Raw genomic sequence first — 19,715 nt, forward strand, 5'->3', positions numbered from 1 at the left:
ACATACACAAAGTCTGCAAACTCAAGCACAGTACAGTTTCCTGGTGAGCACATTATTTTCATTTTCTGATCTACCACAACGCCCTCATAGATTATTGATATAAGATGGGACCTTTGTCGTGTTTATATCTTTTTGAGTAAATTATTATGGATGCATTTCAAAATACCGTGTCTGGTATAACGTACCACTGGGCATTAAATACACATTCAAGGTACAAGAAGCATGCAAATACAAGCATTTGTTTTGACGAAGCTCAAACAACAAACACATAATTTGAGTGTTTTCCCCAAATAGCTTGCCAAGTGATTACTATTATATTGTTTTTTATTGTTTGATGTTTAACGCCGCACACAGCAATGTTCCAGCTATATGACGTCGGTCTGTAAATAATCGAGTCTGGACCAGATATTCCAGTGATTGACATTATGAGCATTGATCTACGCAATTGAGATACGATGACATGCATCAACGAAGTCAGCGAGCCTGACCACCCGATCCCATTTGTCGCCTCTTACGACAAGTATAGTTGCCTTTAATAGCAAGTATGGGTCGCTGAAGACCTATTACTATTATAAGTGATTCATGCTAATGAGCTTATGGTGAACTCGGGGACTCCAGTCAACCAGAAGAAACATCGGCCAATCAAATTTGAAATCGAATGTGCGTCATACCAGCTATAAGACAAAATTATATATACTCAACAACAAAAGTTCCTGTGACACCAATATTTTAGTCTATTTTTAAAACAAGTAAAGTTTGGTTTTCAATATTGTAGTACATGTACGGAATCATGTCACAAAAACGCAACTGCTACAAAAAAGCATGCATTCCATGCAAAAGTTGACTTTTATGCAAGCCCCATGCATTTCACTACCCAAGAATGGGTATAAAAACATGTGCGTTAACGGAATTCCATATGCATTGTTTAGCATCGTGCTGACACCCACTCAGAAAAACAACAAAATTACGCAATTATTCAACATTACGAAATGCCACGCCTGTCCGAAAATGAGCGTCTGCGAGCCATTGGTATGCTTTAAGCAGAATCGAGTCAACGTGATGTTGCAAGACAATTTAACGTCCACAGAAACACCATTTGGTGTTTATGGCAACGTTGGCAACAGACGAATGTAGTCAGAGACCATCCTCGGAGTGGCAGGCCACGCGTAACCAATAATCGTCAAGACAACTGGTTTCGAACAACGTAGCTACGAAATCGATTCCAGCCAGCAACAGTGACTGCAAGAAGCATCCCTGGCCTTCGACGAATATCTTCAAAAACCGTATGTCGTCGCCTCAGTTGTACAGGTATGGTCGCCAGAAGACCCGTCAGACGTCCCATTTTGACAGGAAACCCCCGTCAAGCACGTCCACAGTGGCGCAGACAGCGTCTACGCTGGGCGGCCATGCAGTTGGGACAAGTTCTATTCTCTGACGAGTCTCGTTATTACGTCAGCCACAGCGATTGACGGATTCGAGTGTACCGACGTCGAGGTGACCGTACGAAACGTCAATCATTGTGTCATGGAAGAAGATCGGTTCGGGGGGGGGTGGGGGGGGGGGGGGGGGGGAGCGTTATGGCATGGGGCGGGATTACAGCAAGATGGAGGACCCGTTGAAAATCTCAATTGACAGCGCTACTGCGACGAGATCATCGTCCCTCTTGTTCTACCGTTTTTGCGTCGTCATGGCCCAGGCATTACTTTTCAATCGGCTCGCTCCCATGAGCTCTCACCATTCGAGCACCTTACGGATGAGAAGGATCGGTGCCTTCGACGTCAGCCACATGTTTCACAGACACTCCAGGAACTTCGAAACATGCTGCAGCAGATATGGACAGATATCCCACAGGACTTTGTGTGACCCCTGGTCCATTCCATGAGACCAGAGGTGGACACACACGCTATTGATTTGTAAATTGACATTTTGGCTTGTTCATGTTTTTCTTGCATTTTCTGAAGTCAGTATGGCAAATTAAACCATTTGAATACTTACAGGAGAATTTTATCTGTTGCAAACCGAAATTGTTTCAGATTTGGTAAAAAACATAACTTTGTATTAAATCTTATTCAATGTCACAGGAACTTTTATTGTTCAGTATATAACAGAAATCACGACAAAAACATACATGTACTTAAGTGATACAATGCAATAGATACCACCACCATGACACAGAGAACACTTTATTATTGCCTTGGCAGTTCACCTACTATAACAGTTCAAATTGCTCTTACAGTCCCAGTAACATCCGTGACACTGAAAAACATCAGCTCTGATAATGAAACGATAGGACAAGCATTGGGTGAATCTCTGACCTTGACCTGCGTGACATCAGCCAGTTTCCCTACATCTAATGTGACCTGGGTGACTTTGCCATCAGGAACGACCCCTACAGTCAGCACAGAGACGACATCTGGTGTCCTGGTGAAGACAACAAGCTCCGTCACATTCAATGTCAGTAAAAGTGACGAGGGGAGGAGCATTCACTGTCAGGCTGAAAACATCAACGGCCAGACATCCCCACAGTCTAACCGAAGCAAACTGGAGGTTTGGTGTAAGTAGACCCAGTCTAATAGAGATACACTGGGGGTTTGGTGTAAGTAGACACAACAGAGACACACTGGAGGTTTGGTGAAAGTAGAAAGCCTAATGGAACCACGCTGGAGATTTAGTGTAAGAAGACCCAAGTCTAACAGAACCCTACTTGGGTTTTTGTGTAAGTTGACCCAGTTTAATGGAACTTTTCTGGGGTTTGGTGTAAGTAGATCAAGTCTGACAGAACTGCACTGGAGGTTTGGTGGAAGTAGACACAGTATAGTGGAGCCTTTCTGGGGGTTTGGTGTAAGTAGATCAAGTCTAACAGAGCCGCACTGGAGGTTTGGTGTAAGAAGACACGGTCTACACTAAGGAATGTTACAACCATACATGACATGTTCTATCAACAACTTAGTTATCATACAAAGGGAGATAATTAACGCCAAGTAACATGTTTTGCCGAAATAATAACAATTAAAACCGTATTTACACATATACCTCACAGAGATTCACATCACAAGTAACATTGCATACAATTAGATAAATATCTTGTAACCCTCAACGATTACACAAAATGTTTACAAGCAGATAAATTATATTTAAACATGATAATGAACTTTACCTTTTTGTTGAATTTAGCCATATTACACCTCGTTGTGATCATTCAATTTCGACCATGCTTATCCTGCAATTCACAAATACAATCACACAACATTGTGACAATGCACCAACTCATGATTTCCACTCACACAAACCAAACAAACCCCTTGCAAATAAATACGCACAGCCAGCTGACAAAAGCTTACTTTAGACTAAAGTAAATAATTATTTTATCAAATTAATTTTACCTTTAACTTTATGCACCAACATTTGTAAGTTTTGCAACGTTACACAATCTTTTTAGATACAACCGATTTAATGAATATTTAAAAGAAGTAATGAACATAATATAGTGTAAACATAATATTGTGTAAAAGTTATTCAACTGACCTGTTTAATCCTGTTGCCACGATAGGTGTTGTTGCCTCATGTGCTGTGCTGGGCTGTGACTGAATTTTTTTTATTGGTGCAGAGGAACTATCTTAGTTTTAGAATTAGCCAATGATAAGCCAAGTGAGTGAGTTAGTGAGTGAGTTGGGTTTAACGCCGCCGTTAACAGTATTCCAGTTATATCGCGGGGTGTCAGCTTAATGTGGGAGGAAAGCCCGAAGTGAAGCAGGTCTCAGACGTTTACCCCTTCGGCGAAACCCAAGAGCACGGGTATGGTGCTGACACACCTAGAAACATAATTGGGGCGAACCGGGATTCGAACCCACAGTCAAAGGTTTATGGCGTGCCCAAGGGACGCAACTCTGCACAGCGAATCGCAGTGCCTTATGCGACTGGGCCACCCGTGCCCCCGATAAGCCAAGAATTAGGGTCAGGTGATAAACAAGTTTCACCCTGGTTCCAGAATGAGATAACGCTCTTGTTCAAGCATTTTAATAAACCATAGCCACAACTAGGAAGCCTTTCAGATTATTTTAGTAACCCTTTAAAGTCTTTTATTTATTTTATATTTTTATTTTATTTTTAAGCAATTTAATACAACACTTAATTATACCCAATGATTTTAAGATAGATGTATACAAACAGTTCAATATATAACAATGATAAGATGCCATGAAGAATGTTATTGGTACATTTTAGAGTAGAATGTTATGAAAATCACCAATCGAGAGGCATGTTATTGTTTTTTACCTATTTTCAAGATTACATTTCGCTCACTTTTGGTTGTAGTTTTAATTTAGCATTCTCAAACAACCACGTCTGAGACATCTACACGTTATGTTGTTGACAAGTAAGTTTTCAATCCTTGGAAAGCTCAACACAGTTTTCGTTGCTTCAGTTTCCAAACTCTAATATTTTGCTCATTAAGCCAACTTTTAATGAACTATCCTGAAGACAATCGCAAAAACCTCGCAAAATTTTGTTCTGACCCTCAAAACACACCTTGAAGTCGTTCTGAAACAACTCGTTTTTTACGTAGGTGTCCACCTTAGTGTTCTTGTCTTACAACTGATTTATCAAACAAGGCGGTTATTATTGAAACAGTTACTGTTTAACGTTGTCATGGTTTACATACATAATGATAGACAGATAAATAGATAGCTTCACATATTCATAAAACATGAATCACAAATATCTTCAAGTTAGAGGCATCAGCATTCATGGGAATAATTTATCTCCATTATGTAAAACTATTTTCCGTGTAGGCACGAGACGCGTCATGTCATTTGATTTCAGCAGATGGTTTGAATTGTTATTATTATCAAGTAACATCAGTGAGGGAGACATAAAGAGGTGGGTGAATTAAAAAAAAACTCATTTCGTGAAATAAACAATAATAAACATACGTTGGGAAATCCGATGTCATCATATGTAAATAACTTGAGATTGTTTGTACCATTTCAAGCATATTACAGGTCTGTAATAAATTATTCACAGTAAGATTCCGTATCCATGAATTGTTTCTCTTCTCTGACCTATCACGCTATGTACAAATGTCGACCCCATAATCCTGTTCCTTATCCGTAGTTCTCGTCTATGTACCACACTGTTAATGCATATTACAGATCCTCCTGACAAACCCAACATAACCAACCCTGGTACTCTGTGTGAAGGGAATTCCACATCACTGACCTGTTCCTCGTCCGCTGACCATGGCAACCCTCCGGCCACCTTCTACTGGACAAAGAACAACGCAGCAGTCCACACAGGCAGCTCCTACACGTTCTCTCCAGTGAAGGCTGACAACGGAGCTGACATCAGATGTGCTGCTGGCAACGCATACACCGACAGACCCGGATCCTCACGTCCAGAGTCGGATGTCATCCAACTCAGTGTCTATTGTGAGAATTATAACTTGCCTGTGGTTATTTGATGTCATATGTGAGTGAGTGAGTAATAATGATTTTACGCCGCTTTTAGCAATATTCCAGCAATATCACGGCGGGGGACACCAGAAATGGGTTTCACACATTGTACCCATGTCGATGTCATATGTAGATATCAAGGATAAATTTGATTTTTGGAGTTCGTCGTGCTGCTTTCAAGGCAGACAGAGAATGTTACAAGTGACATATGCTTTGCATCTTCCAAAGGTTAAAACAGTTGGCTTGTAGAATGTATATCACGAGAAAACCTTACAAAGGCGAATATTGAGAAACACAATTTATCTGTCAGATATGGGAGTACCAACAATAACTCCTGCTGACACACAGACCAGGAAGGAAGGACAGAGCTTGTCTCTCACGTGTTCAGCTGATGGTAATCCTGACAATGCTGTCATCTTCTGGGCCTTCAATGATTCTCACATACCAGGAAGCAGTGTGATGAAAGCTGACCTGAACAGATCTGATGACGGCGAATACGTCTGTACTGGGAGTGTCAACACCAGCAGTGTGTGTCCTGGTGGTAGTCTACAGGGGAGGTCTACTGTCAGGGTGATTGTTAACTGTGAGTACAGATAGTGTAGGTGTATATCACAAAAGTTAAAGCAACATATACTCAACAACAAAAGTTACTGTGACACCAATATTTAAGTGTATTTTTAAAACAAGTAAAGTTTGGTTTTCAATATTGTAGTACATGTACGGAATCAAGTCACAAAAACGCAACTGCTTCAGAAAAGCATGCATTTCATGCAAAAGTTGACTTTTATGCAAGCCCCATGCATTTCACTACCCAAGAATGGGTATAAAAGCGTGCATGAACGGGATTCCATATGCATTGTATAGCATCGTGCTGACAACAACCTCTCAGAAAATTAAATTACGCAATTATTCAACATAACAAAATGCCACGTCTGTCCGAAAATGAGCGTCTGCGAGCCATTGGTATGCTTTAAGCAGGATCGAGTCAACGTGATGTTGCAAGACAAATTAACGTCCACAGAAACACCATTTGATGTTTTATGGCAACGTTGGCAACAGACGAATGTAGTCAGAGACCATCCTCGGAGTGACAGGCCATGCGTAACCAAGACAACTGGATTCGAACAACACACCTACGAAATCGATTCCAGCCAGCAACAGTGACTGCAAGAAGTATCCCTGGCCTTCGAAGAATGTCTTCACAAACCGTACGTCGTCGCCTCAGATGTGCAGGGATTGTCACCAGAAGACCCGCCAGACGTTCCATTTCGACAGGAAAAAACCGTCAAGCATGTCTACAGTGGTGCAGACAGCGTCTACGCTGGGCGGCCATGCAGTTGGGACAAGTTCTATTCACTGACGAGTCTCGTTTTCACGTCAGCCACAGCGATGGACGGATTCGAGACAGATATCCCACAGGACTTTGTGCGACACCTGGTCCATTACATGAGACGAATGTGTGTTGTTTGCATCGCAACCAGAGGTGGACACACACGCTATTGATTTGTAAACACTTACAGGGGTCTTTTATCTGTTGCAAACAAAATTGTTTCAGATTTGGTAAAAAACATAACTTTGCATTAAATCTTATTCAATTTCACAGGAACTTTTGTTGTTCAGTATAGATGTCTTCAGAGAAGGTCACTATCAGGGCCATTGCTGACTGTCAGTATAGATAGTGTCAATGTATATCACCTTTACAAAATCATCGTTATGTCAAAAGGGAAGGTCAACTCACTGTGTCGTTGCTGACTGAGTGTATCGATGGTATTCCGTGTTGATTCCTAATTTGAAATGAGAAGGTTACACCCGGAATTGGTACTTACGAAACTGAGTTTTGAAATCAGAAACGACACACACAAAATCAATCAACAATCAACAAATTATTTATGAAACACACAGGTGAAAGCAATATATAACCACACAAGATCAAGGGTTTTTTTCCAATCTATAGGGCTAAAGAAATGCAATACAATTGGGCAAACTATGTGGCAGCGGTCCAATTCAATAACAGAAATTGTTACATAAGTCAGCGCACACACAATTGTTCAGTATTTCGTTGAATAGCTTGAATAAGGCAAGTACTCCGTTCTTGTAATCCAGGAAAAACTGGTGGTGTTTTACGATAGGTACCAGGTCGCAATGAGCAAGTAAATTATATATTGCAATTTATGTGTATAAGACATCCATCGAATCACCCTGTCAAGCACTAATGTAGGTACAGCCAGCCCTCTAGAGATTTCGTGGAAAACGAAAACGAGGTAGTCAGTGGCTAAAAGTGAGTGGGTGAATTTTGCTTAACGCCGCATCAGCAACTTTGCAAATATTTGCAGCGGGTCGACAACAGTTAACAAGGCAATAAACCAGCTCCTAACAGCAATCCTTTGGGTTTCATTTTTATTCACTTGCATTCCTGTAGAATCAGAACAGATTTTTGTTTTGTAATTGTAAAGCCGTATCAGCCATGGAATATACATCATCTGCATATAGCAAAGCTAATCCATTTGGAAAGTCAGCCATTATAAAGATGCGCTCCCTACCATTCTTCTCCAGAATTATTTGGGGCTAATGACACACAACCCCTAACCCCCCACCCCCAACCCTCCAACAGCAATTGTCCGTGCAAAACAATGTCGAGTGAGCGCTAATTCCTAGTATGGAACCCTCGTGTGTCTTTTTTCAATCTGCACATGACACATCTCCTTACACAACCTGTAAAAGTGCGGCTTTGCAACTGGTGAAGTTGGCATTAAGGACTCTCTCTCTCTCTCTCCCCCTCTCTCTCTCTCTCTCTCTCTCTCTCTCTCTCTCTCTCTCTCTGGAACAGTTCATAATTGTATTTTTCACAGATGCTCCTGACATTACCTTTAACCCTGTGGACATCAAAGAGGGACAGCCATTGACGTTGAAGTGTGGTGCTAGAGGTCGTCCTGCCTCATACACCTTCCGTAGTTTCATTCAGTACTGGGGAAATACATCAGTTGACAGCCGAGCTGGAACACCGAGTGGAGGTGACTACACATGGAGTGTTGGTGCTGCCACCTACCTGGACACAGGAGTGTATGAGTGTAGAGTGGACAACACAGTCACAGACAGGAATGATGTGTTAGTACAGAGGAAGAGAGTCAGTGTCAATGTTAGAGGTAGGTGTACTTTGTGTATGAGTGTACCGGTAGAGTGGACAACACAGTCACAGACAGGAATGATGTGTTAGTACAGAGGAAGAGAGTCAGTGTCAGTGTCAGAGGTAGGTGTACTTTGTGTATGAGTGTAGAGTGGACAACACAGTCACAGACAGGAATGATGTGTTAGTACAGAGTAAGAGAGTCAGTGTCAATGTTAGAGGTAGGTGTACTTTGTGTATGAGTGTACCGGTAGAGTGGACAACACAGTCACAGACAGGAATGATGTGTTAGTACAGAGGAAGAGAGTCAGTGTCAGTGTCAGAGGTAGGTGTACTTTGTGTATGAGTGTAGAGTGGACAACACAGTCACAGACAGGAATGATGTGTTAGTACAGAGTAAGAGAGTCAGTGTCAATGTTAGAGGAAGGTGTACTTTGTGTATGAGTGTAGAGTGGACAACACAGTCACAGACAGGAATGATGTGTTAGTACAGAGGAAGAGAGTCAGTGTCAATGTTAGAGGTAGGTGTACTTTGTGTATGAGTGTAGACAACACTGTCACAGACAGGAATGATGTGTTAGTACAGAGGAAGAGAGTCAGTGTCAATGTTAGAGGTAGGTGTACTTTGTGTATGAGTGTAGAGTGGACAACACAGTCACAGACAGGAATGATGTGTCAGTACAGAGGAAGAGAGTCAGTGTTAATGTGAGAGGTAGGTGTACTTTGTGCATGAGTGTAGACAACACTGTCACAGACAGGAATGATGTGTTAGTGCAGAGGAAGAGAGTCAGTGTCAATGTTAGAGGTAGGTGTACTTTGTGTATGAGTGTAGAGTGGACAACACAGTCACAGACAGGAATGATGTGTTAGTACAGAGGAAGAGAGTCAGTGTCAATGTTAGCGGTAGGTATACTTTGTGTATGAGTGTAGAGTGGACAACACAGTCACAGACAGGAATGATGTGTTTTACAGAGGAAGAGAGTCAGTGTCCATGTGAGAGGTAGGTGTACTTTGTGCATGAGTGTAGAGTGGACAGCACAGTCACAGACAGGAATGATGTGTTAGTACAGAGGAAGAGAGTCAGTGTCAATGTTAGAGGTAGGTGTACTTTGTGTATGAGTGTAGAGTGGACAAGGCAATCACAGACAGGAATGATGTGTTAGTACAGAGGAAGAGAGTCAGTGTCAATGTCAGAGGTAGGTGTACTTTGTGTATGAGTGTAGAGTGGACAACACAGTCACAGACAGGAATGATGTGTTAGTACAGAGGAAGAGAGTCAGTGTCAATGTTAGAGGTAGGTGTACTTTGTGTATGAGTGTATAGTGGACAACACAGTCACAGACAGGAATGATGTGTTAGTACAGAGGAAGAGAGTCAGTGTCAATGTTAGAGGTAGGTGTACTTTGTGTTTGAGTGTAGACAACACTATGACAGACAGGAATGATGTGTTAGTACAGAGGAAGAGAGTCAGTGTCAATGTTAGCGGTAGGTATACTTTGTGTATGAGTGTAGAGTGGACAACACAGTCACAGACAGGAATGATGTGTTTTACAGAGGAAGAGAGTCAGTGTCCATGTGAGAGGTAGGTGTACTTTGTGCATGAGTGTAGAGTGGACAGCACAGTCACAGACAGGAATGATGTGTTAGTACAGAGGAAGAGAGTCAGTGTGAATGTTAGAGGTAGATTTACCTTCTGTTTTAGTGTAAGAATTAAATTGTATTTGTACAACATTTGTTGATGTCTTGCACCTGAATCTCTGTGGGTTTTCCACTCATATAAAACTCACACATCATGATAAAACTAAAATACTGTTCAAAGTGACATTGAATACAAGTTCCTCTTATATCAAACAGCCACTGTTTTGCCTGAAAGTAGAAAGGTGCTGACTGGAACATGAGCGCTGGCTAGAGTGCTGGTGGCATCCATGTTCGGGTCATAGGCATCTACTTTTACAGGACTGGGGAGGGGTGGGGGGCGGAGCAGGCACTTTGCCACTAACAGGTGCTTATATCCTACAGCTGACACAAGGTTGATCCCTTTACAGGCCACGCGTAGTGGTTGTTATCAGAATATGCTGCATCACTGGATGTCCACGGCTTACAGAGTGCAGCACCAACATCCACCTTTTTTTGCAAAATGAAGGAGATTGGTCTCCGCTAACCACCTTGGTTTAAATGGACTTCTCTGTTGCCGGTCGGGACCCGTATGCCAAGAGAGTTATCTACACTTGTCACACTCTCAGTCCAGCTCCTTCCCAGAGAGTGACACCTTCGTTACACTCTCGGTAACATCGCTGCCACCAGTGTGGGCGCGGCCATTACAAGAATCTTGAAATTTGGCCTCTAACCCCGAATGTAATCACGTTCATACCTTTGTTTATGTGTTTGGGAATGCCATCATAGTTCATTTTGAAATTTTTTGAAAACTGACCATGTTTTCCAGATGAATTTACTTTGTTGTTTGTATAACAGATTAGTTCGTGATTGCAGGATAACGGAAAATCAACCAACTTCTCCCTTACATGGTTACTTTATCAATTACAATTAGTTTTAATGAAATAGAATTCAAATTGACAAACAAAGAAAGTAAATTAGCAGGTGTAAGTATTTGGCGTCACGACAGTCGTCACTTATTTGTAAACAATAAACGGTCAATCAGCTCCAAGCATGATTGTGGTTATCTATCACTGTGGGGAGTTTTGACTGGTGGCAGCGATAGTATAGAAAGCTCTGCAAACAGGATATCGCTGTGAGGAGCTGGACAGTGTATCTGATGTACCTACTGCTTACTCTGTCTCGGAAGACAAATCAAACGTGGAGGAGAAAAAGAAGATTGATCTACTTGATCAAGTGGGTTCTTTTATATTATCAATCTGTTTTCATGGAGACAACACCATCCTTAAGTGGGCGCTATGGCATATGGCTGTGACGAATGTGTCATGCTCTGGCTGAGAGTGTGACAAGTGTAGATAACTCTGTTGGCATACGGATTCCGACCGGCAACAGAGAAGTCCATTTAAACCATGGTGGTTAGCGGAGACCAATCTCCTTCATTTTGCAATCCATATCCGTTTTCCCCATCATACTACTGACCAGGGCGGCTATTGTTATTAAAACCAGTCATGGATACATAGACAGTGCCTGTGTCAACCTGGGCATGTTTTTGCTGCAGTTACTGCTCAACCAGCGGCTACCCCATTGGCAATGATTAGGTAGTTAGTTCCAATGGCTACTTCACTTACCACAGCTATCTGAATATGTGATGACATAAGCACATTTGGTGTTGCTTTCCCAAGCTCTGCTTCTACTCGTGATGACACCTAAAGGCTGGGATATTGACTTTTATGTGTTTGGCGTCTCTTACAACACCAGTGGATGCACAACAATCCAGAGGCATCAACTCTCACAACTAATGAGTGACGAGTTACCACTTGTGCCTAATTGCGATCTACCGTCCCCTTTTTTCACAGACATACTGTCTCTTGTCAGTGTCAGATTAAAATCGTCAGCTTCCATTGACTACAAAGTCTTCAGGCGGCGTAAGGTTCCATGAGAGCAGGTCTTGCCATGAAGCATGTAAGGAGGTATGACTTGGAGGCGACCCAGTTTTGTCGCTACTTATCATGATTTCTTCAAGATTGATCATATGATCATGTTCATTCAAAACAGTCGACAATGTACAAGGGGACAACACATCAACAATGTAAAATGTCAGGCAGTACCTGGCTATTTTAGTGGTGCTTCACAAGGGAGATAATAAATGTACATCACTCCAACTGTAGTGTGGTTGTCATGCTGCTTGTGATTTGAGACCCGTTCTTGCCAAAATTAGGTGGCAAATGATGACTAAAAATGTATTAATAAGTTCCTAAAGACCTTATACTGCATTCTCTGGCAAAGTACACAGGACACGGACAGATGTGTAAACTGCCATCAATGGGAAAAAACTCCTTGTACCGGAATACCGCTCAGTTTTTGAGCACGACAGGTAAAGCAAGATTTTGGGATCCAGTCCCATGTCAGTCACTTCGGTTCTAAGGAGACCTGTTCAACACCAGGACCTGCCAGATGCCAGCCTACATGTACCTATTCATCCGGAACACCAGCCATTCATCAGATTCCTGTTCCAGGCGTAGCATTTCCAATGGCAAATCCTGCCATTCACTGGAATTACCTCTCCATTGATAGTCTTACTGCAAAGCAGGGTTGTCAGCTTCTGTGCTTATAAAGTCATCATCGTCATATTTGTCACATATCAGAAGCTAGACCATGGAGCAATGTCTTGTGTCAGGATAAGTATATCCAAATTCATGTAGATTACATTTCATTTGAGGTTGTAAAATGAAAACCTCATTTTTCCATTGCATGTTTATTGATATAGACTGTCGGATACAAATTGAATAAAATACAACCATTAAAGGGCATATAAACTGCACATAGCAACTTTGCAGATTTAAGAACTTTAGGGTTTGCTGAATCACAAATGCTTGACAAAATAAAATTTGTAAAACGGACGATTAATATTGATAGCCGAAAATGGCGCCAAATCTGCCACTGGGTTTAAGACAGCTTCCCGGTATTTGTCCCATTACGCAATTTCAGTAATGGTGATGGTTTCCTGCTTACACCTCAGATTTTTTAAATCCCATTACGAGGCTTTTCTGTCTGCTCATCCATTTGATAACTATGTCTACAACTTATGCCAAGAATTATTAACCGTATAGAAGATGCCTTCAGTTGCCTTCTCGGGATTAATCCCTGACAGGCATTCATTGTGTGGAACAGGACCAAGGGCAGCAGATCGATTATTGTACCCAAACAGGATGTTAGTTACAGATATTAATTGGTATTTAATTATTCACAATGTTGTATGCAATGTTGTTATTTTTTTAGGATTAACCATCTTCCTGAGGCAAGGGAGTTAACTGACTGTAAATGTCCAGTTTCCATCCTTGCCGAACTAGGCAGGAATTTCTGTGCTCACTCGCAGTGCCACCAGTGGCTATTTGAATTTATGTCCCTTCTATGTACCCCCTCGGATTCCGCTTCTCAAATCACTTGCATTTGCTTCAAACAAAATCGGGGCATGGGTGGACTAGTCATCTAAGGAGCCACGATTCGCTGTGCAGAGTTGCGTCCCTTGGGCACGCCAGAAACCTATGATTGTGGGTTCGAATCACGGTTCGCCCCGATTATGTTTCTAGGTTTGTCAGCACCATACCCGTGCTCGTGGGTTTCACTGAAGTGGTAAACATTTGAGACCTGCATCACTTCGGGCTTTCCTCCCACATTAAGCTGGCACGCTGTGATATAACTGAAATAATGTTAAAAGCGGAGCATTGCGAAGCCTGCATTTGACTAAAATCATCACAAGATAGATTATATAGACGCTGCAAACAAGTCTACATATCAACCAATGAAATCATTTGCCACACCAGGCTACGCCGGTAGCTTTAGACCACGCCCCCAAATAGGTTTGTTTTGGAAGCCACCTGTGGTTATTTACATACTTTCTATGATTGTTATGAATTCCTTTTCTCTCGGAAATTGACATAATATCTGGGAAAATTGATATTTGCAACAAATTGCAAATGATTTTTTCACTTTATGTGCCCTTTAAACTATATGTATATGTACAATTATGTATTCTTTAGTATACAGCAAATACATAGGTCTATGAGCACTGCATCTAAATTGTGCTAATGTCTTTGGCATACAGATAATAAGAACGAATCTCGATTATTGGCAACATATTGTTTATGCCCGAACATAGCCATAGCTGCATTCATTTCACCCAATAACATCATAATATTGCATCATTGGTTTCCTGTTCCAGCACGTCCAAAGTTCACTGATGATTCTGAACACATATTCGGTCCTGAAGTAGGAACAAACACAACGTTGGTCCAGAGTTTTTACAACAGTGACCTGAACTACACATCCTATAACTGGACATTTGGACAGCTGGACACCCCCGTCAACAGGTCAGGCTCAATCAGGTCAAGTCAGGTGACACTGAGGAAGAACAACAAGGAGGTGCAGCATGCTGGCTTCAGTGTGTCTCTGGAGATCCAGAACTTCCAGGAACAGGACATCGGCGTCTACACAGTCACTGTGTGTAATGTAGTGGGCTGTAACTCATCAGAGGTCAACTTGGCAGCGGCAGGTAAAATACTACTGTGTTGGGGTTTGCTTGTTTTCAGCATAAAATGTACATTTAGCACAGTGTGGAATTATTCAATTGATAATTTTCATCGTTTGATTAGTTTAGATTAGTCTTTAGTGCAGCAGGTAATTTTGCTGTGGAAGTTAATTTTAATGATGCTCACGTGCACACACACACACACAGTCATATAAAACAAGATTATAATGAAATCAATCACTGCTAGCACTTTACCCAAATACTTTCCTGATACAATGATATGACATCAACTTCCCTCAAGCATAACTTGTTGTGCTTGTAAAACATGTCAACCATGCTGAAAATTTAATTTTTGCCAGTTAACTACGACATTTTGCATATATGATTGTGTAATTTGATGGTGGTATGATGAATAACATGTAATACATAATTCCTACGAATACACTAGTAGGATGGTACGCTATATTATTGCAGTATTTAATTTAAAATGGATTATGATGGTTTACATCACTTCCTGTTTTGAATTATGCATTTTCAGTGTGCATACGACTTAGGTTGGGTCAAGGGGTTACGTCTAAACAAATAGGTTCTTTCTCATCAATTTCGAAAGGAGGTAGGGGTAATTCCACTTCAAAACCATTCCAGAAACTAGCATAAAACAGTTAACGAGTATACTTACGAGTAGCCGCTACATACCGCAATGAGTCCTATATTCGATCAAGCAATCAAATATTGTGGTTAGATTTACATAAGTAAATAGTCGACAGGGGATGTGGATTTTGAGATTTACATCTAGTAGTGGAAGCAATTTTTTGCTTCTTGATACAAGTATCGATCGCAATCGCACACTAAGTAAAAAGTTCAATTCTTACCTTAAATGTATTCTTTAATAAAAGTTACACCAAACACTAATTACTCATGAAGTGAAAATGTAGATGTTTCATCTATTGCACCATACCTGCGAACTGTAAATTGTTAGTGTGACACGTATTTGACCATCCTGTCTAAGAAACAGATGGCTTACGCACCATAGATAAGAGCACATGCAAGTATTGTCATATGTATCTGTCATGCACAAGGTATCGTGACACCTATCTGATCACGCAATTGGTGTATCGTCCCAGCCCCAGTTACATGTTGTAGGAGACCCTCACCCTAGACGCCTTAGGTGCAGAATGAGCATGTGTACTCCTAATTCAAGATGTTCATACTGCACTCTACTTTCTAGAAGCTAGTTTGCTAAATTCCTGAATGCCTGGCACTACTTGAAGTCAAATTCATTACAGAAAACTAGATTGTCTGCTAAAAAGTTGTCTGCTATAACATCGCCTAAGGTGGATAGAGTGTCCATGATCATTGGATTAAGTTCCTCCACTGGCCACTCGGACGCCAAGAGGGTGATGCATTGGGGCGTCGTTTGCTCTGAAGAAGACAAACTACCCGGCCCACCTGTCTAAAGGAAAAAAGGAGCAGACCTCCTTCATCCAGACTTGCAGGGTAGAGTGGCCCCTTTTGGTCCATCATCATCCAATCACTCCTGTCACTTTAATCTGAGTGAATTCTCACAATAAATGGAGTCAGCCATAACTTTGGCTATGGCAACTCTTTTTGATTAGCGTTTTGCTTGCATGGCTCATGACATATGGGACCTTAAATATGTTCTCTGCAAGAAGATAGGTGTCGAGATCCTATGATGTGGATTTTATGGCACTTCTTCCCAGAGGGGTGATGTATCACCAATTATCTCACACAGACAAGACACGTTCATCTACCTCCTGACTAAAGAAATGTTGTCAGAAAGGAATTAGATAATCCATGAATCTCAAGTCAAAGCTTGTGCCCCACAGACGTCTCAACGTAACAGGATTGGAAATCAGGCCTATCAACCTGGACCCCGTTCCACAAAGCGATCGTAGCGCTAAGACGACCGTAACTCCCATAATTTAACATAGACTTACGGCAGTCTTAGCACTAAGATCCCTTTGTGGAACAGGGCCCTGATACTTTGGGACGTCATGGAAAACCCTGTGCTGCTGATGCGAAGTCTAAGAGACGTTTCCCTTCAGTCACCGTTACACAGTGTAGCCAAACATGCGGAGATAGCGGACTCTCATCAAGTCACTGTTACTCTGCATGCAGTACGTGCAAGCAGAGATCTGATAGTAATATCTCCTCTCATTATGATGTGGATACGGCACTGGTGGGTAATTTCAATCCTAATGGATATTCGTTTTGTGTTGCGGCATAAGTGTTTTAGTTCCAAACAGTTCTTTCTCTTGCAGTCATTTTGTCAAAGCTGATCTGACTTTGGACAACTGATCTCAACATTTATGTTTCATCATCCCCTACCTTTGTGAGGTATATATGGTGATTTGTATGAAATCATAAAAAGAGTAGCTTGGCACTCTACCTAGACATGGAGTCAATACTTAAGAGTGTCAACAAAACAGACATCTGTAAAAAAGTATCGGTAACTAAAACTGAATACAAAAATCCTAATGAATTGAACAAAATATGATGTTATCATTACTATAGCACAAACGTACCGGTACATGCTAGTGTTCAGCTACCTAAGCCAATCAACTCCTGAGGAAAAGATGTTTCCTCACGATGAAATAGGTAAAAAGATGAAGAGATTGGTACATGGGAATGCTGTGCAACATATACTGACTTTTTTATGAACATTGCTACCAGTAGGGCAGAACCTGATCACCCTTTTCCCGAACACCTAGTGTCATCACTGATTTTCAGTGGTCCATCAATAAGTTTCACAGCTATTTTTCCCTTTATGCCAAATGGAATCTATTTCTGCAAATAATTTAAGACTTGTTATTCTCTCACGCCAATGGTGTGAAGATCGTGGGAACTGGGGGAATTGTAATGTTTTCAGTCCAGGTTCACTCTGGTCTCTCTAAATAGGCGTGGACGTGTCTGGAGGCATCCTATCAAATGTCATGAGAACATCAGTGTAAGGCAACATGACTGATGGTATGGGACGGGATCATTCTAACTGTCTGAATGCCACTGCATATTGTCAATGGAAGGGTCACTGGACAGTACTTGTGCCATTTGCGTGCCATTCTGGTCCACGTTCTGTCTTTGAAAATGATCATAACTGACTACCTCCAGCAACTAAACATCACCTGAATGCAATGGCCAACCATGAGTAATGACCTTTCCCCATATCTTCATGATGGGAAGATGTGTACGCCGCTAGGTTACACCTAGTCATTTCTTTGTCTTATCCATCCTTTACCATCACTCAATACTTCTTTGTTTTTCTGAAATCATCTGTTATTTTCAGGTAACCCCTTCTGTCACTTTATGGGTACAAAAATTATTACTCCAAAAGTAACGTGTAGTTCTAATTGTATCACCTTAGGACCTCCATTGGTTCCCCTGGAGTTCATGGTAGTCAACACCACACTGACCAGCGTCCTGCTGAGCTGGAAGTCTAACTTCCCTGGTGGAGATTACACACAGACATTCCTCCTGCACTACAGAGTGGAGACGTCGGGGGAGTGGAAGACGCAGGAGTGTGAGGACAACCCCCGAGGATACGTATACGCTGACGTCACAGGCCTCCAGTCAGGAACTCGGTATGAGTTCAAGGTGGTGGCCAGGAATACCAGGGAGCAGAACAACGAGGGGCCCTTTACACAGGTCGAGTCACAGGAAACAAAATGTAAGTCTCAATGTTTCATTTGACAAGTTATGTTATGTTATCATTTGAAGACAACAGATCTAAACTGTCAATTCAAACAATGCCATTGCCTTGTCCAGTAACAGCAGACTCTGCTCAATTAACAAACAACATGTCATACTAACTCGTGGCTTCACAGTCACAGCGTCTCCCTTGACCCATCTCATTGAATATGCGTTGTTTTCCAGTTATTCACTTCACAACAAGCAGGAGAAGTTTGTTTGTGAGAAAAGTAAACACAATTTTTCAAACAAAATTAATTTTGTCAGTCGTATTTGCTTTCAACCCTTAACAAATGTAAGTGTTTAAAACAGGATTTAGAATAAAATTTCTGTAACATTATGAGATGACACTTTTGCAATATGTCAGAGACAGGTGATTGCGAGCAAATCAGTGAAGGGCTCTGAGGGATAACTGGGACTATGCAGAAAAAGTTCATTTCACTAAAAGTTAGGTTAGACTCTATACATTTGACATTGTAATTTCAGCACCAAGACCACCAGACAAGGGTTCATACACTGGTATTGCTGCAGGAGCTGGAGTCGGTGGTGCTGTGCTGATACTGGCTGTGATAGGAGTGACTGTGCTGCTTGTGAAGAGAAGAAGACAACTTGGTAATTTGATTATTGTCAAGCAAATGTTAAGATCTGAGTAAGCTTTATGTCTCACGTGAACTTTCAACTTCTTCTCCAAACCAACTGACACTCCCGCCTCGAAATCTGTCAACTTCCTGTACACAACACTGGGTGTAATGTTCATGACGGCGCCTCCACATCCTCGCCCTACCATTAGCAAATTGAAGGTTAAATCGGGATTCATCACTGAAGATGACTTGATTCCAATAGCTCTGAGTCCATCGTAAGTGTCGCTGTGCCCACAATTGACGTTCACGTCTGTATAATTGAGTCAGAATCGGCCCGCAGTATGGCCGTTGTGCTTGAAGGTGAGCAGCTCTCAGACGGTTTCGAACAGTTTGCGCACTCAGTCTACCCCTAAACAGTTCATTTCTGGTTGATGTAGCCGTCAAAAATCGGTTACAAAGGTGACGTAAGACAATCTGACGATCCTCTGCATGTGACGTCACACGTGGTCGATCTGGCCGAGGGTGATCAGCGGTGGTACCCATTTGCTGTAGACGCGTCTGTAAATCATAAACAGTCCATCGACAACAAGCCATCATCCTTGCGACTTCAGCTATGGACCTTTCTGTCTGCAACATGCCGATGGCACGTTCACATTGCACATTTGAAAGGCGTGGCATGACAAATGGCCGTAAAAACTTTTGTTTTGTTGTGT

The 19,715-nt window shown here is 41.7% G+C and overlaps 1 protein-coding gene across 1 annotated transcript; it reads left to right on the forward strand.

The window, feature by feature from the left end:
• Nucleotides 1-989: 989 nt before the first annotated feature.
• Nucleotides 990-6,047, forward strand: LOC139441709 (CD166 antigen-like). The gene is made up of 4 exons (XM_071222505.1): nt 990-1,029; nt 2,237-2,554; nt 5,151-5,426; nt 5,761-6,047. Exons 1-4 carry the CDS (start codon nt 990-992, stop codon nt 6,045-6,047), a joined length of 921 nt encoding a protein of 306 aa, XP_071078606.1.
• The last annotated feature ends 13,668 nt before the right edge of the window (nt 6,048-19,715 follow it).

Source organism: Haliotis cracherodii, unplaced genomic scaffold, assembly GCF_022045235.1.
Source record: "Haliotis cracherodii isolate W230 unplaced genomic scaffold, xgHalCrac1.p SCAF_43, whole genome shotgun sequence".
Lineage (NCBI taxonomy): Eukaryota > Metazoa > Mollusca > Gastropoda > Lepetellida > Haliotidae > Haliotis > Haliotis cracherodii.

Excerpts from the sequence above, each read along its gene's own strand:
- LOC139441709 (XM_071222505.1), top strand. The coding sequence starts at position 990 with ATGCCACGCCTGTCCGAAAATGAGCGTCTGCGAGCCATTG. Across the intron at positions 2,555-5,150 it reads AAGCAAACTGGAGGTTTGGT|ATCCTCCTGACAAACCCAAC; the intron begins GTAAGTAGACCC and ends TGCATATTACAG. Across the intron at positions 5,427-5,760 it reads CATCCAACTCAGTGTCTATT|ATATGGGAGTACCAACAATA; the intron begins GTGAGAATTATA and ends TTTATCTGTCAG.